A 24005-nucleotide genomic window follows, 5' to 3' on the forward strand; every position below is an offset into this window, starting at 1 on the left:
CCATTTAATTGGTTTCTTCCTCCACCCTCTTTATAATTAACTTGTGCCTTGAAGACTGAATGTTTACATCGTTTGTTTTAAATATGAATTCATAGAATCATAGAATCACAGAAGTAGGGTCGGAAGGGACCTTGTAGATCTTTAAGTTCGACCCCCTGCCTGGGCAGGAGGGAAACTGGGCTCAAGTGACCCCAGCCAGGTAGGCATCGAGCCGCTTCTTAAAGACCCCCAGGGTAGGAGCCAGCACCACTTCCCTTGGAAGTTGGTTCCAGATCCTAGCCGCCTTAACTGTGAAGTAGTTCCTACGGATGTCTAATCTCAACCTACTCTCCAACAACTTGTGGCCATTATTCCTTGTTATCCTGGGGGGGCGCTAGGGGAAACAAGGTCTCCCCCAAACCCTTCTGGTCCCCCCTAGTGAGTTTATAGATGGTCACAAGGTCCCCCCTCAGCTTTCTCTCGTGAAGGCTGAACAGGTTCAGGTCCTGTAGCCTCTCATTGTAGTGTCTGCCCTGCTGTCCCCGGATCATGCGGGTGGCCCTCCTCTGGACCCTCTCAATGTTGTCCACATCCCTCTTGAAGTGGGGTGCCCAGAACTGGACACAGTATTACAGCTGCGGCCTGACCAGTGTTGTGTTTAAAACTATTCCTCTTAATAACTTTGCTTCTATTGCTTTTCACTTTTATTTATTGAACATCTCTCTGTTCTGGCATCTTGAGTAAGGGAAGAGACTGCCTGACTTGTTTTCTATCTACCATTCATTATTTAGAATTTCACTATCATGTCCCGTCTTTGAACCAAGCAGTTCCCATCATTTTAATTTCCTGGGTGGATTTTTTTCCTACTTCTAATACTTTTTATCACCCTTCTCTGAATCCCTCTACTTCTGGTAAATACTTTTTTCATGACAAGGATCAAACATGGTGCTCACAGTGGGAACACTGATGCAGAAAAGGCTGAAGTACTCAGTGCCTTTTTTACCTTAGTCTTCACAGGCAAGATCAGCTTCCAGACTACTCCACCTAGAAGCACAGTTTGGGGAGGAGGTAAGAAGCCAGCAGTGGTGAAAGAACAGGTTAGGGGCTATTTAGAAAAGATGGACATGTACAAGTCCATGGAACCAGACACAATACACCCAAGGATGCTGAGAGAGTTGACAGGTGTGACTGCAGAGCTGCTGGCTGTGCGGGCCGGGTCAAGCCCCGGGCCCTTTTCGTCGCTCTGCATGCGGGCTGTGGCCGGCAGCCCGGGCAGGCCGGGTCAGAGAGGGAGGTCGCCGAGCTAGAATTAGGCACAGATGCGTAATGGTTGATTTTAAGATTGTTTACTTACACCAAGATGGTCACGGTGCAGGCTGAAAAACTTGATTGAGTTACAGTTGCGGATAGAAAAGAAGAGAGGCGGACTAGAGTTCCTCCGGGAACACTCTTCTAGCCCATCCGGTTGGAGGCTCTAAACCGCGAGCCTGTCGGACCAACCGGAGAAAGTCCGTCCGGTAAAGAGCTCTGAATACACTCACTCACACGAAGTTTGCTAGGCTCGGTGGATCCGTCTCTTTGGCGCGCAGGGAAGGATACGTCTAGGATCGTTCGGCGACGGGGAGAGGCTAGAGGCTGATCAGACCTCTGTTGCCTGCTTAGAATGCGTTGGGTCCGTGAGGATCCGCAGCGCTTAGAGATCTTCACACAGCGCGAAGTCTCCTTCTCCTGGTGTTCGTGGAGTCCTCCAACTAGGGCGGAAACCACACAAGCCTTTTATACGGCTAGCAGGCCAATCGCTAGCTGCCACATGTGAATAATTTAACGTAAACCAATAATGGGGCTTGAATTAGAATACAAATGGTGGGAACTCTTTGCAACGTGCATCACCGTTCTGCAACTTAGAAATGCACACTGCAAGGAAAGCTACGAATTGGCGGGAACTTCTTTTGCACCCGGGGTTCTCTGTTGCAGCAGAAAACTCCACCGTGCAAAGAAGCTGCAATTTGGGGGGAACAGTTTAGCGGGGAGCAATTTAGCTGTGCCGAAGCACACAAAACAAAAACTCACAACTTGGGTTGTGACACTGGCCATCATCTTTGAACGCTTGTGGTGATTGGGAGAGTTTCTGGACAATTGGAAAAGAGGAAATATATTGCTCATCTTTAAGAAAGGAAAGGAGGATCTGGGGAACTATAGACCAGTCAGCTTCACCTCAGTCCCTAGAACAGTGGTTTCCAACCTTTTTTTCCACAACCCACTGCTGCAAGTGGAGTGCAGATGCAGCAGCAGCGTTGGCCCAGGGTTGGGGGGAGAGGAGCTCCCACTACACGGCGCAGCTTGTCTTTGGTATGTGGAGCTGCTGGCATTGCCCCTGTGACCCTCATCTGGGTCGCGACCCGGGGGTGGGAACCACTGCCCTAGAAAAAATTATGGTACTCAAGGAACTAAGCACTTGGAAGAGAAGGTGATTAGGAACAGTCAGCATGGATTCACCAAGGGCAAGTCATGTCTGACCAACCCGACTGCCTTCTATGATAAGATAAGTGGTTCTGTGGACGTGGGGAAAGCAGTGGATGTGGGGAGAGCAGTGGATGTAATAGACCTTGACTTAATAAAGCTTTTGATACAGTCTCCAACAACATTTTAGCAAGCAAACTAAGGAAGTATGGGTTGGATGAATGGACTACAAGGTGGAGAGAAAACTGGTTGGATTGTCAGGCTCAGAGGGTAGTCATCAATAATTCAATGTCTAGTTGGCAGCTGGTATCAAGTGGAGTGCCCCAGGGGTCATTCAATAACTTCATCAACGACCTGGAAGATGGGATGAAGTGCATCCTCAGCAAGTCTGCAGATAACATGAAGCTGGGGGGAGTAGCAGATAAGGTGGAGGGTAGGGCTAGGATTCAGAGACCTTGACAAACTGAAGGATTGGGCCAAAAGAAATCTCATGAGGACAACTCCAAAGTCCTGTACTTAGGACGGAACAATTCCATGTACCAGTACAGGCTTGGGGCTGACTGGCTAAGCGGTGGCTCTGCAGAAAAGGACAATAAGCTTGATATGAGCCAGCAGCGTGCCCTTGTTGCCATATGGGTAACAGCATATTGTGCTGCATTAGTAGAAGCATTGCCAGCAGATTGAGGGAAGTGATTATTCCCTCCTATGTGGCACTGGTGAGGTCACATCTGGAGTACTGTGTTCAGTTTTGGGCTCCCCAATACAGAAAGCGTGTAGACAAATTGGAGAGTCCAGTGGAGGACAACAAAAATGGTTCAGAGGGCTGGGAATCATGACTGATAAGGAGAGGCTGAAAGAACTGGGCTTAGTCTGGAGAAGAGATGACTGAGTTGGGACTTAACACCAGTCTTCAACTACCTGAGGAAGGTTCCAAAGAGAATGGAGCTAGACCAGGGGTGGGCAAAATGCAGCCTGGGGACTGGATGTGGCCCTCCAGGCCATTCTATCCGGCCCGCGGGGCTCCTAAAAATTTAGAAAATTAATATTTATCTACCCCTGGCTGCCTACCATGCGGCCCTCCATGGCTTGCCAAAACTCAGTTAAGTGGCCCTCCACCCAAAATAACTGCCTGCCCCTGAACTAGACTGTTCTCAGTAATGGCAGATGACAGAATAAAGAGCAATGGTCTCAAGTTACAGCAAGGAATGTTTAGGTTAGAGGCCTCCTCCCTCTCCAGCTTCTTCCCTCTAATCCACCCGTGGGAAACTGTGCTGCAGGAACTTCTGGGGCCTTTATAAAGTTCCCAAAGCAGGTAAGCATCCCCCTTTTCCCCTCTGTGCTTAGAGTCATGTCCTCTTCCCTCTCTGTCTCTTCCAGCCTTTCCTCCTCTAGTTGCTGCTGCTGCAACTTTCTGCTTTCTGGGAAAGGGGGACGCTTCTCCTGCCCACCGGAGCCAAGCTACATGGGGGGCTGGGCTTAGCTACGAACAGGAGCAGCAATGGAGGGTGTGGATTCCCCCACACTGCCCAGTCTTCTCAGGAGCAGGCACGGGAAGCCACTCCACTGGGGCTGCCCTAGATGAGCCCAGCCCCTGTACAGCCCACCTGGAGTGGGCAGGAGCAGCTCTGAAGATTCCCCACATTCCTGTAGACTGTGGAAAGAGCTGCTGCAGCAGGTGGGGGATGGAGGAAGGGGAAGGGAGGGGACATACCTCTGAGCACAGAGGGAAAGAGGGGATTCTCTGCCGATTTGGGGACTTTTTAAAAGCATGGTCCAGTCCAAAAGGTGGGTGCAGCCACCCCACTGCACCTCTGTATCTACCCCTCTGTGTAAGTGCTGTAAAACCTGTATGCTCATTTGGAATTTTGAAATTTCCTGTACTTCAAGAAGGTGCTAGGGTAGGATGACTGATCCACATATGGGGCCATTTGAGTAGGAGGTTCTGAGTGGCTCTAGCCATGCTTCTTACCAGCCCTCAACTGCTCTCAGTTGCTAAACATTTAGCTCAAGTAACAGAAAAGCCTGGTCAGTATGGCAACTGCCTACAGGCAGGAAAGACCTAGTTTGATCCAGGTGAGGGTGGTGTGTTCCCACTCATCTACATTTCTGGTGTGGCCTCAAGGCTCATCAAGCCTCCTATCAAACCGGTGTAAGGAGCTACCTGTGGGTAACAGTGGCTGGAGAGTGGCTCTGACCACATCACCTCCTACCTGTGCTGAGATCAAAGAGACCTGCCACCACTGCCCCAATGGGCCTCAATAGCCTGTAAATGGGCCATCTTTACCTTAATACAGAGACTCCATACATACTTTAAAGAAGTGACACTGAAATCAGTATTAAAATAATTAGGCTTTGTGTATATATCTGCTAATACTGGTCTCAGACATGGTAAGGTGCATCTGCAAAAAGATAAAGTAAAAGTGCTTCCCGCCAGTCAATAACCTTCATGACTCAAGGTGACATGTTTTGCCCACTATGCCTGTGCTACACCCAGGAATGATAAATTTGAGCCTTACCCATGACATAATTTAAGAATCAGCCGTAGAAATGTTAGTATCTTCCTCCCAAGGGTGTTTTGACCTTAGTATGTACATGGAGATGGAGGGAGCACTGATGGGCAGGGAATAGTGGTCAGGGCTCTGGGACAGCTGTCATGACGGGTTGGTGGCTGAGGCAGCCTGCCCTCCAGCACTTATGCATGTCTGAGGAGCTCTGAGCCCCACTTACTTCCACTCCCCCAGGACAGGGGGAAAGGTGCTATCTTGTAGGGGAGGGATCCACACCTCTATTGCCTCCTCCCCCAATGTGAGCTGCAATTGGAGTTGACCTTGAAAAAAAGCAAAGCACACTGAACCCACTCAAAACCAGGAAATATGTAGAAACTTCATTCTGCCCTGTTTGAATAATATCCTAGTAGGGCCATAATGAGGCAGCCATGTTTTTCACCTTGCCAACAGTGCTGAGCCAGGCACGTGGCCGTTTTAAGCAGCAGGGCAATTTTCCCTTTGCTAAAACAAACCTCGGGTAGGGACGTGAGCTGTCCCGAGTAACAGCTGCCTACACCTTGGTCTCAACACTCAAATGCTTCAAGTGCGGACATGGAAAGCCTTTCATATGGAGCAGACTGACTTGACTTCCACAGTCAAGTGAAGCAAACACACAGTGCACGGGCTTACCCCGGTGTAAGCCGCTCTGTCCCGGGGTAAAGTTTCCCCTCACAAAGCAGTCACTACTGGTGCGTCCCAGCGGGGCAGGCCTGTCTGCGCCCCTGCTCCAGAGCTGGGATCACGGGGGACAGGCCTTCCAGCTTCCCAGACGGCCTCTTGCTCATGTCGTGTCTTCCGCGGCCAGCCCGTCGGAAGCCGTCCCGATTCAGAGCCCCAGGGCGAAGGGCCGCATCTGACAGCTCGCCCGGCCTTATCCCAACGCCGCGGCCAGACACCGCCTCCCGCGCCCCGACTGCCCCAGCACCGTGGGAGGCGCCTGCCCGGGGCTCCTCTTGCCGCGCGTGTCAGCGCCGGCCGCGGGGTGGGGCCAGCCCAGCCTCCCGCCCCCTCAGCGCCTCGCAGCCGCGCCCCGTCACCCAGAACAGGAAGCGCGGGGAGCGGGGTCGCGACTTCTGACCCCGCCGCGGCACGGAAGGGAACATGGGGTCGCGACAGAGGTGAGGCGGCCGCGGCGGCGGGGGGGAGGTGGCAGTTGTTTTGGGGGTGGGGCCAGACCCCTCCCCTGGAATGGTTCCGCCCACGGGCGGTGGCACGGACCAAGCGGCCGGGGGCGGTCGCCCCCCCGCGGCGCGGCGCGGCGCTTGGGCCCGGCGGCGGCGGCGGCTGCAGCAGGGCGGGAGAGCCCGAGGGGGCTCCGGGTACCGCGGCTCGTGGCGCTGTCACAACAAGCCCCGGTGGCCGGTCCCGTGTTTCCCCCGATGCAGTCTGGTCTCCTGTCCCCGGCCTGCCTGTCTCCGTGCGCGCTGCCCTTGCCCCTGCCCACCCGCCCTGTCTACACGCCCTGCTGCCGGAGCGAGTTGTCCCCTGCCCCGGCCTGTACGGCGAGGTCTTGGCGAGCTTTGACGCCAGGCGGGTCCGGGGTCAGCTCTTCGGCTGCACGTGCGGTTTTATCAACTTTACCGCACCGCTTGTGAGCCAGAGCACCTGGCCGTGACCTGCCCTTGCTGTGTGGGAAGGGAAGAAGAAAGGTGTGTTGAAACGAATACTTCTCTGGCCTTTTATTAGACCAACTACGAAATGGCAAAAAACGAAAACAAAGATCTTTTGCTGCAAGGTTGGGGCCTGCCTGCATCTTGTACGTAATTGAACCCAGGGGTGAGCAAACTCCGGGTACAAAATGCTGCTTAGCGTAATGTATCATTGCAGCTTTGTAGCCAGAGAAACCCGTGGCCAGACTGAGTAAATAACGTGAGAACTGAGACCGGAAGACTTGCAATAACATTATGCTGGTATTCTTAGTACTTACAGGGACAGTTCTTGTCAAGTGAAAACTGTAACTTGAAACAGAGTTTGTTTTACAGTAGCCAAAAATATTTTTGTGGTCTGGTAGGCTGGATGGGCCTGGGAATCGGGAAGTTCTGGGGTTTAGCTTGGCCTTGATGCTTTCTCTGTGGCTCTAGATTACACCTTGCTAGGGGGTTACAGTGATTATTCAACTAATATTTATAAAGGTGTTTTGAATGTCTAAGATGCCATAAGAAAGCTAGTTAATAGCTTGTTATTAAATCTATTGAGTTTATATGACATGAGCAACAGAAAAAAATGCTCAGAGCATGTTGATGTCTCATATCCATTAAGCATTCTTAACATGAAATTTCTTGTATAAATTGGTTTTTGTTTTTCTCTACTGTTAAACATTTCTAAATGCATGAATATTGGTGGTCAGATCCCTATAATATATGTTAAATAAGGACTGTCAAGAGAAGGCAAGATGCTGGATATTCCAAGAGATATATAGAAGGACTTGTACCAGGAAGGAAGTACTCCCTGTCAGAAATGCAATATTTTCTCACGTAATCACCCTGGGATTAGATACACACCGTGTTCTTGAAAGACAAAACAGATTAAAAGAAAAAGATCTTTCTTTGTAGTAAGTAACTGAGTAGCACCAAGAGGTGCACCGAGATATTGGTCCATATTGTACTGACACCAGTGAAAGGAAAATTGATATTATTGTCAATAGGCTTTTTTTTGGTCAATGCTGCCGATAATGTCACGTGCACAGCCTTAGCACACATGGCCAGAATGCAGCCTGGGAGCTTGGAGAGCAGCGTCCAGCCAGCAAGTCTTTGGTGGGTGTCATGACCCAAAGGTCTAATTTTTTTTTGTGTGTGCTTCGGCACTAAGAATTATCCCCGTGGGTATACAGCTTCGTTGCACGGAGGAGTTCTGCTGCGCAGAGAACCCGCGTGCAGGGAAGTGTTCCCGCCACTTTGCAGCGATCTTTGCAGGGTGCATTTCCTTTTCAGCACAGAAATGCACGGTGCAAAGGTTTCCCGCTCGTCGTGTGCAAATTCGTGCCCTGCAATTGGCTAGTTCTAAATTATTCACACGTGGCGGCTAGCGATTGGCCTGCTAGCCGTATAAGAGGCTTGAGCAGTTTCCGCCCAAGCCGAAGAGGACTCCGCATCCATCTCGTGGGACTCTGGGTGTGCGCGGCAGAGTAATAGAAACCCTGTGTGTCGCTCAGAGGAGTTTGGCGGCCTGATCCACCGCCCACCTCTTCCCGTCTTCGAACGGAGCCTACTATAAGACGTAACGACGAGTTTAATGCACGCTTGTCCTGGACATCCGGAGTTTGTCTGCGTGGAGCCTAGCAACCTCCACGTGATTGTTCTTGTTCTGTGTGCATGGAGCCTTGCAACCTCCATGTGTGTTCGTGTTTTTTGTTGTAACCGCAACTCAAGGAAGTTCTCAGCCTACACCACGACCATCTCGGTGTAAGTAAAATAATCTTAAAATCAACTGTTACGTGTCTGTGCCTAATTCTAGCTCGGCGCTCATCCTCTCCGATCCGGCCTGCCCGGGCTGCTGGCCACAGCCCGCGTGCAGAGCGACGAAAGCGACCCGGGGTTAGACCCGGTGCGCATAGTGGGGAAGGGGTGTGGAGGAACAGATCAAGGCCCCCACAGTGAGGGAGAGAGTGAGGCTGGAGCTGGGGCAGGTGCTGCCCAGCTGGGACAGGGCAGAGCAAAGGATTGAGCCATGGGTGGCTTCTCTAGAGGGTGCAGAGGCCTGGTGGCTTCTGCTGCTGCGTGCACCCCCAGGGGAGGCATGGGGGGCTTGTGCCCCCCAGATTTGTGTGCAGGGCAAGGGCGGGCTCCTGCTGCAGGCTCAGGGCCGGGGGCACTGCGCAGCCTTTTCCTGGTGGGGGAGCTGAGCTGGGGCTGTGCTCAAGGCAGGCAGGGGCAGGGTGGGTGGTGGCGGTGCTGGGAGGTGGTGGGGGCTGCAGGGTGGCTATGATGAATTTTGGGGTGACTGTAGCCCGCTCCATAGAACCTCATCCCAGCACCATTGCCACCTGCCCTGAGTGCAGCCCTGGCCCAGCTCTCCCACCTGAAAGAGGCTTGCACAGCCCCTGGCCCTGAGCACGCAGCGGGCAGCCCGCCCTCGCCCCACACGGATCCTGGGGGCATATGCCTGCTTCCCCCAGAGTGCGCACAGCAGCATGAGCCAGCTGCCCCAGGATGAGCTGTCTGCGGCTCCATCTCATGCCCCGCCCTCCATGACTGTCCCAGCCCACTCCCTCCCTCACTGTGGGGTCCTCGATCTTCCCCTTCTACCCCCACGCCCCATCTGCCCAACAGACTTACTGGCTGAATGCTGCTCTCCAAGCTGCCAGGACGCATATTGGCAATTGGATTGGTATTAGACGATATGGCTGGTTAATAATCGGCCATCAATATCGGCCAAAAAAATCTTTATCAGTGCACCCCTAGTAGCAGCTGCAGTAGCAGCAAGGAAGCTAAGTCTGCTCATTGTTCTGCTCCCTGTGGATCGTTTGCTTTTATCTGGTAGAAGCTTAAGTGGCAGAAGCTGCTGTTACCGTATTTCCTTCCTTATAATGCATATGCCAATTTCCAGAAGCTGGCTGTTGGAAAAAAGTATGGTATATGAGAAATTTTGGCTTATGAAATCACCATATTATTACTGTTGATTTATCCCTATTATGGACTGACTTGTTTGCAAAACAGTACAATACAAAATACAACTTTTTCTCATTGATAACATGGAAGAAACCCTTGTAACTAGCCTAAAACTGCCTTTAATTTCACTATTCCCAGGTCACCAGGGATTATGAAAGTGGCTGAGTGGTATGTGCTGAAAATGGCCTCCTGGCTGAGATCTAGTGATTGATAGCCGCCAAGCTAACTTTTGGTGAGGAGCAAAGGCTGATGACACCAAGGTTAGTAACTGAAAGTTTATATTTCAGTATTGCAGAACTAAATGTGAAAATCTGTTTCCTTTTTATATTTACCCTGAAAACATGGAGTAGGATATTACTGCACTGTTGTTTTTCTGCTTAATATTAATATGACTGCCAATACTGGTTTGTGGATTTTAGCATTAGGAGATGATGCTGAGCAACAATGACAAATTTCCTCAGCCTAGCTACATATCCCATTTTTTCCATTTCAGGCATGACTTCTATTCATACAGGTGTTCGGTCTGTGTTTTTAAATGCAGCTGAAAAAGTTAAACTGTGAAATGTATGCGTCAGGGCCAGTCCTTAGATTTCCTTCTAAAGTTTTAAGACCTTGCTTCATAAGAACATTGCTTATCTATTGGGAAGAATGACATTGTTTCTGACCTGATACAGTACCAAAGGGCAGATAGTTTCATAGTTGGTAGGGTCGGAAGGGACCTGAGGAGATCATCTAGTCCGACCCCCTTCCATGGCAGGAAAGAGTACTGGGGTCAAATGACCTCGGCCAGATGTTCGTCCAGCCTCCTTTTAAAGACCCACAGGTAGGAGCCAGCACCACTTCTTTTGGAAGTCCTAGCCGCCCTGACAGTGAAATAGCGCTTGCTAATGTCTAGCCTGAAATTGCCCTCCATTAGTTTGTGTCCTTTGTTTCTTGTAACTCCCAGGATTGCTCAGGGGAACAGGGACTCTCCCAATGCCTGCTGGTCCCCCTTAACTAGTTTGTAGACTGCCACTAGATCCCCTCTCAGCCTTCTCTTTTGGAGGCTGAACAGGTTCAGGTCCCTCAGCCTCTCCTCATAGGGCCTGCCCTGCTGACCCCTGATCATGCAGGTGGCCCTCCTCTGGACCCTCTCCATATTGGCCACATTCCTCCTGAAGTGCAGCACCCAGAACTGGATGTAGTACTCCAGCTGCGGCCTGACCAGTGTCGCATAGAGGGGGAGGGTCACCTCCTTGGATCTGCTTGAGATGCATCTGTGGATGCACGACAAGGTATGGTTGGCCTTCCTGACCGTGTCCCTACACTGTTGGCCCATGTTCATTGTGGCATCAATGATGACTCCAAGATCCTTTTCTGTCTCAACACTGACGAGAAGGGAGTTTCCCAGCCTGTAGGTGTGCCGCTGGTTCTTCCTCCCTAGGTGCATTACCCTGCACTTGTCAGTGTTGAACCCCATCCTGTTCTCTTCGGCCCACCCTTGTAACCTGTCTAGATCCACTTGCAGCCTGTTCCTTCCTACTAGCATACCCACTTCACCCCGCATCTTAGTGTCATCTGCGAACTTGAACAGGGTGCTTTCTACCCCCTTGCCCAAGTCACTGATGAAGATGTTGGATAGTGCGGGCCTGAGGAACGAGCCTTGGGGAACCCCACTGCCCACATCCCTCCAGGTCACATAAGACCCGTCCACCACCACCCTCTTGGTGCAGCCCTCCAGCCAGTTAGTGACCCATCTTACCGTGTGGGCATCAACACCCCTGTCTCCTAGTTTCTTACTGACAATAGGGTGAGAGACTGTGTCGAAGGCCTTCCTGAAGTCCAGAAAGACTATATCCACTGCGACACCTGCATCCAGGGACTTGGTGACCTGGTCATAGAAGGCCCCCAGGTTGGTTTCACAAGACCTGCCCCTAATGAACCCATGCTGGTTGCCCCTGACCATAACCTCCCGTGCTGGCCCTTCTTGGACATGTGCCAGGGTAATTCTTTCGAAAAGCTTCCCCAGGACCGAGGTAAGACTCACGGGCCTATAGTTTCCTGGGTCCTCCTTCCTCCCTTTTTTGAAGATGGGGACCACATTGGCCCTTTTCCAGTCCTCCGGCACATCGCCCGAGCTCCGTGAGTGCTCGTAGAGCTGTGCCAGAGGTCCTGCAATGACCCCTGCTAGTACCTTCAGCACTCTGGGGTGGAGATCATCAGGACCTGCAGATTTAAATACATCTAGTCCCTCCAGAAGTTCCCTGACAAGGTCCTCATTAACCCTAGGCCGGGGTGTGCCACCCACAGGGCCCTCGGGGGGGGCCCAGCAGGGGAGATATCCGGATCCCTCCTCAGAAATACGGAGGCAAAGAAATTGTTGAATATGTCAGCTTTACTGTCAGGTGAGATGACCAGATTTCCTAGCGTGTCCTGCAGAGGCCCCACGTTGCTTGGCACCTTCTTTTGCCCCCCTATGTATTTGAAAAAGGATTTCTTGTTGTCCTTTATCTGGGTCACTAGTCCCAGCTCCATTTCCGCCTTGGCCTTCCTGACCGCCCCCTACATTCCCGAGCTACCGAGGTATAGCCCTTTCTTGTGATGGCCCCTCCCTTCCAACGGGTGTACGCCTCCTTTTTTATTTGAAGACATTCCTGGATGCTTTTGGTGAGCTGTGAGGGCCTTTGCAATGTTTCATTTGTGCCCAAAACCTACATTAAGCAGTACATTGAGAGATTCACCATTAGTGAAGCTGTCCTTCAGCATCTGCAGATACCAAAAATTCTGGAAAGAAGCCATTCAGCGGAGCCAAATTCATCATCCCCACCTAAAGACCCAAATCCTCTGAGATACTTACGACAACAATCACTGCCTGCTCCAAAATACACTGCCACCATCGAAGCAAGTATTGTTCCCATTGGTGAATTCGAAGCCAGCATTTCAACAGGCCACGTGTCTCCCGGCAAAACTGTTGTTTCCAGGCTATGCCTATGCTGACACCCAAGCCTTATTCACAACCCAAAAACACACAGCTGGTATTAAAAAACTTTAAGGTAGGACGTGCTGTATTGTCCAAAAGCAATGTAAAGGGAAAAGAATCCTAACATAAATCATGTAAATTTATGCATAGAAGCACAACTTAGAGTTAAGGAATTGGGAAACAACCTGGACTTGCCAGTCCTAAACTCTCAGAAAATTGAGTTCCTAGCAATCTCGGGTTAGTCACTTAATAACTAATAGATACTTTTGACATGAATCTTTCTGTGCCACAGGTTCCTATCTGTTAGACGGGGTAACATATTAACCCTTCAATTCACACGGAGGAGGTGTATTAAAATTAATTTGTTTGCTTTGCTCCCTTGGCAGATCAGTTTTCCTCTGAATGAAGTGGCTTGCAAAAGTTAGCCCCTGTAGCTTAACGCATCGTGGGTGGGATAGAAATTATCTTGAAATAAATCAGCCTTGATATTGGGTTCGTTAATGAATGAGAGGAAGATAATTAAATAGGAATTGTTTTCCTTATTAAGGTCAATTTTGAGGTCAAGTTGTGACCTTATCTGAAACAAGATTGTTTTTAAGGTAACATTTTCTGAGGGCTCTATCTAACATGCTGACATTGAGGACAGGATAGAGGATATATATTCTCTTCATTTTTGTTTTCAGCAGTTTATTTTTGGTTTACAGATGTTTGACAGAAGCAAGCCAACCGAGGAAGCCTCTGCTTCTTCGGCACAAGGTAAGCAGCTTAATAACAGGGGAAAAAACATACATAACTTTCCTTTCCTGAAGCAAATAATGGCATCTATCTTAACTGTAAATGTATCTCCCTGAGTTTGCCTTTCACTTTTAGTTTAAGTAAATTGTCATTTCTTGTCATCCCCAAATCTATGATTCCATAATAGGGATGGAGGTGAGATTTCTAATCATGCACCCAACTCCCCGTAGATACAAATAAGTTACGTTGTGAGCTGTAAACAGTTACATATACACCAGAGGTTGATGGCTAGAAAATGGTAGAGATTTGGGGTGTTTTGGGAATTGGCTTGTATGTAAAGTAGATATGTATTAGAATAATGGCCCAGGGCAATGGCAAGCGTTACGTGATTTTTAAAAGTCTGTTTCTGAAAGTTTCCTCAAGCCTGACTATGTCTGATAGGCAAGCAGCAAGCAGAGGCACAGGCTGGGAAGTTAAAGACATGTATCACACTTATCCATAACATGAGATAAGATGGCACTAGATCATAGTGCCCAGCTGCAGAGCCCTTGGGATTTCGGGTTTTTGGGAACAGACCAAATTAGGACACAGGTAAAGTCCAAATCAGAATGTGTGCATGTGATGCCTTTGTAAAACAAAGGAATATGCTGACAGGACAGAACATGGACAGTATGACCACAACAAAAAGACCAGTCAGCGATGCCAAAAGATGAAGAGTCATCACGGAGGGAAAAAGATACAAAAGGAGGGATTTCAGAGCAGCAGAGTTCCCAAGAGGGGAATCCAAGGCCACCATGGACAGAGGGCACACCACTAGCCTGTCTCACCCACCCAATGGTGGGGAGGGGTGGACCTTGGCCTCTGACCTCCAGGCTGTTGACATTCAAGACACATTCAAGAGAGAGCCTCAGGGTGAAGCTCGCATACTGGCCAGATGTACCTTCCCTCTGATGACAGCTGTAGGACTGGTAGATACAGAACTGTTTGCATTATTCTTTTTTGCTATCACTGTGTATCAATAACATTTACCTATTATCGAATGGAGAGGTCATGGTCGGTCTGAGGGTTGGGGTCCATCCAAGGTATCTGGGTCCACACAAGGTATCTGGGTCATCCAGTACCAACAGAGGTAGCTCCATAATGATTGTAGGTGAAGTGACTTTGACTTAACTGGGGTCCAAATCAAGTCAGTTGGAAAACTCCTACAGACTTTAACTAAGAAAGGATTGGATTAATATTGCATATGAGGTACTTCATAGCCATAAAATTAAGTTTTCCTAAATGTAATACATTTTAGTTTTATATATTGTTTTGTATATTGTTTTGACACACAATTTAGTAGAAACAGTAATCTGCAAAGCCAACAGTGATTAGTTTTGATTTCTTCTGTCTGATTTTTTTTTTTTTTTTAGTTTTTACTTTTTTTTCTTTTTTATAGGTATAGAAAAACGAGGCTTTGAAGACTCCCTACGACAGGAAAGTAGTAGCAGGTGAGATTGATGGTGTAGTTCAAACATCATCAGGCTTTCTTATTTCATTAAATTAACTAGGATGAATCTAGTTTTTGATTTTTCACTTGGCCTCTATTGTCTAATTCCCCCCTCAACCTTATTTTCTCTTTTCTCTATTTTTTCAGTTTAATTCTTAAATGCATCTGCATCTCTCCTGTCTGTTCTTAGCTCAGATTTTCCGCTTGCTTCATTTCTTCATAGATGTGGTGTCCTTCTTGACTCTGAACTCCTTGTTCCCATATCTCATGTGTCTGTAGGTCTGCCTGCCACCTCCTTTGCAGCATTGCCTGAACAGACAAAAACATCAGGTTTAGCATTTTAAACATTCTTAGCTAGGATTTTGTCTCTCTCTGATTATTGCTGTTCCCTTCCCTATGATCTTGTGAAATCCTAGCACCTTTTCTTTAGCATATGCAATTAAAAAAAAAAAGCCTGTCCTTTCCTTAATTCCATTGCCTTCCCTTTCATTTTATGGATCTGTTCAAAAGTACTGCTTTTTAATTTGAAGTCCTTCTAGGTTCAGTGGAGCCTAACTCATGGATCAATCTCGCTAGTTTCTGCAGTACTGGTTGCATCTATGCCTTGCCACATTCTTGCCACTGATATCACTTCTCTTCATCCCTACCCTATCTCATGCCAATCTCTGAAAAAAGTATCTTCTTGTCCCCTTCAGTACCTGTTGATTTATCTTTCTGCTGTTACTCAACCCCTTAAAACAGTGGGGTACACAAATTAGTTCCACACTCACCCTGAGTGCCACTCTGATCCCCTTCCCTCACCCAATCTGCTGCTCTTCTTTCTGCTCCCTGCCCTATTTGCAGCTGTCCTGCCTGTCTCCTCCCTGATCTACAGCATGCCACACTTGGAGGCTGCCTATGCAACTTATGACATGCATGCTGCAGGTTGGCCATCCCTGTCCTAAAACAAGGTTTCTCTACTCTTTTGATAATATGGATCATACACAAACAAAGGGTCCTTGCCTTTCTCTTCTTCACTGTATCTTTTCATTCTCCCCTTCTCTACAGGTTTTCTTTTTATCTCCTCCTGCCCCATTTCCTTTTCAAATCTTTTGAAGGTACTAGATGACAGTTATGCAAATAAAATGAATTGCAAGAGGAAGCATTTAACACAACATTGAATTTAAGCTAACAGAGTTTTCACTTTATTTTCCCATATGGCTACATCTTGTGCACTCATGTGGCTTTCCCAGTTGTTTTCCCAGTAGCCTTCCTACTTTTCAAGCAAAGTACCGTGTTTGTTTTTGTTTTGTTTTTGGGGTTTGTTTGTTTGTTTTGAACACAATGCACCTTTTTCCAAAATTCAGCAGCTGGAATTTGGGTGCACATTATAAATAAGGAAATCCAATAATACCAGTTTCTGTCCCTCCTGCAAGGAAGCAAAAGAGTGCTGCCTATGGGGTTCCCTAGTTGCTGACTTTCTCTTGGACACTTTCTCTCTTCAGGATTGCATAGGTTGTTTCAGAAAGTTTTGCAACATCAGCAGGTTTTATAGAAATCTCTGCAAAACTTCTATGCGTAATATAGCAACTTTCTGACAGAACATGGGGAATTGTTGTTACACCTGAGTAGGGCTTTTAGTCTTGTTTGCATATATTGTTCCATAACATTGTGATTTTACAAGCACAAGTATGGAATTTAAACTATACCATAAGTTCATGTAAATAATTATACTTAAATGTGGAAGAAAAGGCTACATTTTATATTAATGGTTTCCAATATTTTACTAAACACCTGAACTAAAACTTAATAACTCTTATCTCATTTAATATACTAATGTTAAATACTGATTTCATCAGTATATTTTTTCTTCTTTCAGTGTAAGCATAAGAGGGTCAGAACAGACTGGACCTGGGTTAGCCAGTGGGCAGAATAGACAAGGGTATTGCAACTGCTGCCGTGTACACTACAGAAATCTTGAACAGGTAAGAAAGTTGGGTCGTCATGTAACAGCATATGGTTGGGAATTAAAAAAAACGAACAATTGATTTCACCCATGTTTTTCCTGTACCACAGTTATCACATCATATTGCCATATGTTAGGAGAGGGTTGACTAGCATCTAGACTGATAAGCTTGTGTTATTTTAATCACAAATAATGAGCATTTCTTTTCATATTTTTCCAATAACAAATGGAAAATGACCATTTTGATAGCTTTTTCCTGTCTGTAATGGATTCATCATACATGTCTGTCAAATCTGGATCTCAGCATCTCCTAGCTTTTAAAAATCAAAACAGCAGTTTCTTTCACTGCTATAGGAGAAATAGGTTGGTTATTCTGTGGGTTTTTAAAAATTTGTACACATGTGGAAAACCCACTGAAAACAGTGTTTCTTCTGAAAACGAAGTCCATGGTCCTAGAACCATATCTAACCTTAACTATTACTCAGCGGGCACATCTACACGTTTATTAATGTGCCGTAGTTACGGTGCATTAAGTTTAGTACTTGGTTAACCAAATACTAAATCAGTGTGTAGTAACTTGCACTACTGCGCAGTAGCGCTGGCACATGGCTATAGCATATTAGCACAGTTTTTGCCTGGCATGCTACTGCATGGTGTTATTAAACTGCTTGCATAGTTAGTGTCTTGTGTAGACTTGCCCAGTGACTTCAGTAGGATCATGCTTGTGTTTAGAGTTAGCCACAGGCTCAAACACCCTGCTGAACCAGTATTTTAAAGACTGGAGGAGGATTTCTGTTTTAAGTATTTTTCATTGTAATAGGGTTTTTAACTTAGGAAATAAAAAACAAACAAACCCTCCATATGGGGAGATCCTTGAGTTAGTGATGATACCAGACTAGCAACTCATCTTGTCTCTTTTCAGCATGTTATTAGTTCCCAGCACAGACATTTCACCACTTACTGCAGGAATCGTATGGGTACTACCAGCTTGATGGAACGTTTCCTCCAAGATGTTTTGCACCATCATCCCCACAGATACCATGACAACAGGTATAACAGTTTAATTTAAACTTTTAGTTGATGTAATGTAATGTTGTACAACCTTGCATTAAAAATACGTTTCTCATACGTTCTTCCCATTTTAAGAACTCCAGATTGAGGGCAATTTACCAAAAAACAAGGACTTTTACATAAAAAGAATATACAGAACTTGGCTGGTATTTTATATATTCCTTTTCTACTTTAGAGCCGTAGATTTTACTAATTAGTGCATTACGTCTTGACACCCATCTTGCTGGGGTCATCTGATCCCAGCAGTCTTTCCTGCCCAAGTGCAGGGGGGCTAGACCCAATGATCTGTAAGGTCCCTTCCAGCCACTACCATCTATGAAACTATTAGCAACTTGCCCATCAAGAATGACAGGCAGAGGGGGGGCCAGTGGGGACAGAGGTCTGCTTCAGACAACCAGAGTGCAAATAAAGCATTTCAGACAGACAAAGACTTTTATAATATTAGAATGAATAATACAACTTCCATGGTAGCATCTAGCCATATGGCATAATCAGAAAACAAGCAACATTAAACTAAATAAGCCACAGTAGTTCAGCTGCCTACTTTATAATTATACCGTGTGCCATGTTAATTGCATCCATATTAAGCACAAAGAATATTTTTGATGTTTGTGGTGAAAGAGATCACTAGCATGCTATGTTCATTATGACTCAAAGTATTTGTGAAATATATATGCTGAGTATTTAGATTCTTGGAAAAGTAGGGCTGGAAGGGACCTCACAAGATCATCCAATTCGATCTTTGCTCAGGGTTGAGCAGGATCATCCCTGACTAACCCATATCAGCCATGTGACTGCCCAACCTGCTTTGAAAATTTCCAGGGATGGAAATTCCACAACTTCTTTAGGTAGACTGTTCAAATGCTTGGCCACCCTCATAGTGAGAAAATTCCTCCTGATCTGCAACCTAAATTTCCTCTGCTTCAGTTTGAGCCCGTTGCTCCTAGCCCTATCCTCTTTGGCTACAGCGAGAAGCCTATCTCCATCCTCTCTATACCTCCCCTTCTGGTATTTATAGACTTGTCAAATTCCCCCTTGGTCTTCTCTTCTCCAGATTAAATAAGACTGGCTCTTTCAGATAGACTGTCAGATAAATTGTTAATATATCCATTAGCTGAACATACAAACTATAAGGGTAATGGACTATTTATGTAAACAACCTTTATTTCCTATATTGTAGAATCATAGACAATTAGGGAAGGGACCTCAGAAGGTCATCTAGTCCAACCCCATGCTCAAAGCAGGACTGTCCCCAGGAAGATAATCCCAGCCAAGGCTTTTTGTCTAGCCAGGTCTTAAAAACCTTCAGGGGTGGAGATTCCACAACCTCTCTGGGTAACCTGTTCCAGTGTTTTACTACTGTCCTTGTGAGAAAGTTCTTCCTAATATTTAACCTAAACTTCCCTTGCTGCAACTTGAGACCATTGCTCCTTTTTCTTGTACTATTTCTGTAGTACTGAAAAATGTATATATATTTTTACATTTTTAATCATGGGCAGCTGGTGCCACCTTAGTCGGGGTGGGGGCATGTGCCAGCGACCAGTCAGGGGCGGAGGGGATTTCCCCCATGGCCAATCTCACTGATCGGGGCAAGATCCCCCCACAGCAAAATTCACTGACTCCCAGAGCTGCAGCACTCCTAGAAGTGGCCGTGGTGCTCCTGGAAGTGGACGTGGCACTACATCTGGCGCTCCCACTCTGCAGCTGGTGTTCCTGCCTGCCCCCCCTGCCCATCGCCTAAATGGGGAGTGCAGCTGGTCAGGGGGTGCACATGCACCCCCTACGCGTCACCACTGTTTTTAATGCTATTGTTTTTTAAAAACTAGTGGTTTTATGTATTTCTTGTGATATGTAGTAGAACTTTAATTTTTTTATCATTTGGTCTTGTTTTTGTCCTTTAATGTGAGGCTGTTCGACTAACTGAAAGAAAACAAGCAGGCTTCACCCTTCTTATCAGTGTTGCATAGATAATCAAAGAAAATATTTATGGAAATTGAATAAGAACATAAACTGTACTGTCCCTTAAGACACATCTTTCTACTGTTCCCAGAAGGCAGCATGTCAATGCCTACCTCTTTCTTTTGTAGACACAATTTTATGTCCTCAAGTAATATGTTCTGCTTTATTTAAGCAAAGCGCTAGAATAGAGCTGGTGGAGGGACACCTGGTCACTCAGTTTGATACTAACAGAGGATATGGCCTTCAGGTATATCCTCGACAAATTAATTGGGACACGCACACATCAGCATGAATAAAAAGGATGTTTTATCTCAATTTTTTTTTACCATTTTTTTGTGAAGAAAATATCAGAAGCGCTTTAGGGCAGCACCCAAATTGATAAGGGACATGTGTTTTGAGGTTATGTAAATACAAGAGTATTTCATTTGGGGAACAAGAAAAAAGTAGGTTCCATTAACTTACAAAAACAAAGAGTAGGATGGAGAAATAATGCACAAACTAATTGAATGGGTGTGGGAGAAAACAGCCCCAAATCCAGACGGTGTGGGGGCAGAGTTCAGAGTAGAAAAATTGAATAAATTGCTCAAAGTACAATTCTTTTCTGCAAAATCATCATGTAAAATTGGTGAATTCTTAACTAACAGGTGAGGGATTGAGCTGAATTGTGTTTCTTCTTTGTATATTAACAAAAGCATTTGTGTGATTCTAGTCAAGTACAGCTGAATCAACCCACCCATGAAGACACTGAATTTGTACAAGTGGTAGTAAAAAGTAGAAGTAGAAAACAGTAGGGTTAGGCATATATGTCTGATTTGCCTTGTAGAATTTATATAACTGACCATTAGTGAAGGAAAGATTTCAATCTGACTTTCAGATCCTAGGCAGAGTTTGGAGGGATGGCAATTTTTTAAAAAGATATTTTTATTTGAAACCTCTGCGTATTTGCTGGGGAAATCTATGCAAAAGGGAAAAAAAGAAGGAAAGACAGCATAGAGTCCTGGTGTCTACTTCACAAAGTTAAACTCTATTTTTAGGGGGAAAATTTATGTAACATTGTTTTCAAAAGTGCTTATATGGTTTAGGGCAATTTTTGTTTTTCAATGAGATGTTGGGTCAAAAGTACTTAACACTTGAAAAAGGGATGTTGATTCCTAAGTGATTAAGGAGCCTACAAATAACTATATTAGGTAAGACCCAATGTCCTTTTAGTCTAGGTATCCTTCAAGATTGGTTAAAATATTTTTTTCTACTTTTTCTTTAAATTATAAGCATTCCTTTTAAAAATAAACCTGTTTTTGTTGAAATCTGAATTTCAATACAAAATCTGTTAAAACCTAAGTTTCTTATAATTTCCTAAAACATTAAAGTGAAAAATCAGTATCCTGAATCCATAAGCCCCTGTCAGATATTTTCAGTCAGGGTGGATAAAAATCAGATTTTTAAAAAATTTAAATCAGATTTATTTGATTTTTTTTTTTTAATACTAAATTTTTCTTGTTTAAAAAATAACCATTACAATTTAATCACATCACAGACATGCTAAACCTACACTTACAGTCTCATAAAAATGAATTAATGGCTTTGTCTCTCACACACACACACACACACACACACACACACACACACACACACACACACACACACACATTTAGTTACCAGCAAATACCAACAAGATACCATAGATGAAAAGATTGCTTGGTTCATTTATGCCACAAATTCTCCTTTTCGCATTGTTGACAATAAACGCTTCATTGACATGGTTGAGTCCTTATGACCAGGCTACACTCCACCTGGTAGAGCAGACATTGGTGGAAGGCTGCTAGATACAGTGTATGAAAAGGAACTAGAACAGTGTGCAAGAAATACTGAGGGGAAATTGGCCAGTTTAAGCCTTGATGGGTGGAGCAATGTACACAGTGATCCAGTAATATGTGCCTGTGTAACAACAGAAGATGGGGTTGCATATCTTTCAGAAACGATAGATACATGGGGAAATGCCCACACAGCAAAATATTTAAAAGAAGTGACAGTAAAAGCTGTCATGAATTTTTCTTCACAATTTAACTGTCACGTGTGCAGTTTTGTCACAGACAATGCTGTGAATATGACAAAGATGAGAAGATACTTAGAAGAAGAAATGGAAGGACCTTAATAACATATGGCTGCAGTGCCCATTTAATGCATCTTTTAGCCAAAGACTTAAATACTTCTCCAGGAATAAAAGAAAATGTTGTAATTACAAAATACTTCCATAACAACCATTTTGCTTCAGCTTCACTGAAGCGAGCAGGAGGATCCAAACTAATTCTCCCTCAAGACATTTGATGGAATTCTGTGGTTGATTGTTTTGAGCAATCTGTTAAGAACTGGCCTATTCTCGTAAAAAATTGTGAAGAAAACTGTGATAAAACAGATGGAAGTATCTCATCCAAAGTATCTAACATTGGATTAAAGAGGAATGTAGAAGATATGCTCAGTATATTGAAGCCTATATCCATAGCCTTAAATAAACTGCAGAAGAGATTGTTGCTGCATTGTTGATGCTGTCAAAATTTGGAAGGCACTTCAAGAGACATTAACAAATAAATACCTAACCAGAAAGTTAAACTGCAGGCAATAAAGAAGCGAATAGATCAAGCACTAACTCCACCTTATTTTCTTGCAAACATTCTCAACCTCATATATAAAGGTAGATGTCCAACTTCTGAAGAAGATGCTGCCATGGCATGGGCATCTCAAAATCACGCCTCAGTCATAATAAATTTTAGGGCTGGAGGGGAACCATTTAAACCAGGCTTGTCCAACATATGGCCCGTGGGCTGCCATGTGGCCCTCCAAGCCATTTTCTGAGGCCCGAGGTGCTGCGACAGGAAATGAAAGTAAACACTGTACTTTCGTTTTGCCGGGGGGGGGGGTGATGTAATACCGCTTCCTGTGAGGTCTTTGAATATGGCTTGCTGGCCCACTGGGTGATAAAGTTCATGATCTGGCCCCACATTCAAAAAGGTTGGACACCCCTGATTTAAACGGTACATGTTTACTGATGATGTTTTGAACAAAGTCACTCTCCTGAATTGGTGAAAATCGTTAGCCAGGCACCTTGAAACAATGTTCCTTTAGTCGCTAAGCCAACTTTTCACAGCAGTAGCTTCCTCGCTTCCTCTGCAGGCACAGAGAGAAATATTTTCATCGTTTGGTATTATTCACTCAAAGCTAAGAAATCGACTGGGAGTTGAAAAAGCAGGAAAACTTGTATTTTTGTTTCAGTCTATGAATAAAAATGACAGTGGGAACAGGAAAGATGAGATCTAGTTGTAAAAGCTTTAAGGAGAGCATACGTTTAGTGTTTCATAGATTCATAGATGTGTTGTGATGACTTGTCTGTTAGAGTTAATAAAATTTGAAAATTTAAAAAGTTTAAGGACAGATGTAAAATGCTGTATTAAGTTGTAAATTAACATGTTTTAGTGATCAGATTTGCACCATTGTTTAAGAAATATATGAAGAAGTATCAGTGGGAATCTTGATTTAAATCAGTGATTTAAAATAAGAGGTTTCGCTTGGTGATTAAATCATGATTTAAATCAATCCACCCTGTTTTCAGTTACTTATATTTGTGTGAACTGAATCTTTTTTCTAAACAAAGAAATAATTGGATGAAGAACATCTAACTTCTGAAGTCTTATGAATATGGCAAAATAGGCTATATACTGTATTAAGGGCTTGATCTTGTGTGGATTCAGGGTCTATAGAACTAGGTGCAAAACACTGGCAAGGTAAATGCAGACTTGAGGACCCAGTTTTTGACCAGTGTACTTTGTTAGGACCACCCATTGAACCTTGCTAGGACAAAAATCACATACAAAAAATGTTTTTATTGGTATGAATTTGTATAAAATTCTCGCCAGTAGAAAAATAGCCTGGGAGCTGGAGCATACATACATTCCAGCCCCATGGCTGGACAGCTTCACAGGCAAGCTCTCCACTAGAGGGCTGTTGCCTCTGCCACCCTAGCCCTTAGGGGAACCCATTAATTGACACCCTATTTTCTCCCCTGCCAGGGCAGACAGCTGGGGGCAGTTGGCAGGCCCAAGAAAATGTCCCTCCTACCTCACCACCCCTGGATCTTGTTAATCAGTTAATTGGCAGGGGGGAGGGAGGCCAATCACCTGTGGAGGGAGTGCTCCTTGTTCCTACCCCTTCACAGGGTATTAGCACCTGCTCCCTGAATTCCCCCAAGCTGACCTGGAGGAGT

General features: G+C 45.5%; 2 protein-coding genes across 5 annotated transcripts in view; one reads left to right on the forward strand and one right to left on the reverse strand.

Moving 5' to 3' along the window:
* The window catches only part of CMKLR2 (chemerin chemokine-like receptor 2), a 45934-nt gene extending 40113 nt beyond the window's left edge, over window positions 1-5821 (reverse strand). For all 3 annotated transcript variants that reach the window (XM_059727102.1, XM_059727100.1, XM_059727101.1), the window contains exon 1: window positions 5616-5821. The gene's annotated coding sequence lies outside the window, so the exon portion shown is untranslated. The remainder of the gene's footprint in view (window positions 1-5615) is intronic.
* Window positions 5822-6014: 193 nt separating this feature from the next.
* ZDBF2 (zinc finger DBF-type containing 2) overlaps window positions 6015-24005 on the forward strand; it is a 33112-nt gene continuing 15121 nt past the window's right edge. Inside the window, exons 1-6 of one of the 2 annotated variants that reach the window (XM_006258529.4) lie at window positions 6015-6103; window positions 9731-9852; window positions 13256-13307; window positions 14725-14776; window positions 16634-16739; window positions 17643-17770. In XM_006258529.4, the coding sequence (XP_006258591.1) occupies window positions 13256-13307; window positions 14725-14776; window positions 16634-16739; window positions 17643-17770 (338 nt within the window). In that variant the 5' untranslated portion in view covers window positions 6015-6103; window positions 9731-9852. Of the gene's footprint in view, window positions 6104-6206; window positions 6635-9730; window positions 9853-13255; window positions 13308-14724; window positions 14777-16633; window positions 16740-17642; window positions 17771-24005 lie in introns of those variants that run through there. The other variant, XM_014594207.3, reaches the window with a different exon arrangement.

Source organism: Alligator mississippiensis, chromosome 4 (genome assembly GCF_030867095.1).
Source record: "Alligator mississippiensis isolate rAllMis1 chromosome 4, rAllMis1, whole genome shotgun sequence".
Taxonomy (NCBI): domain Eukaryota; kingdom Metazoa; phylum Chordata; order Crocodylia; family Alligatoridae; genus Alligator; species Alligator mississippiensis.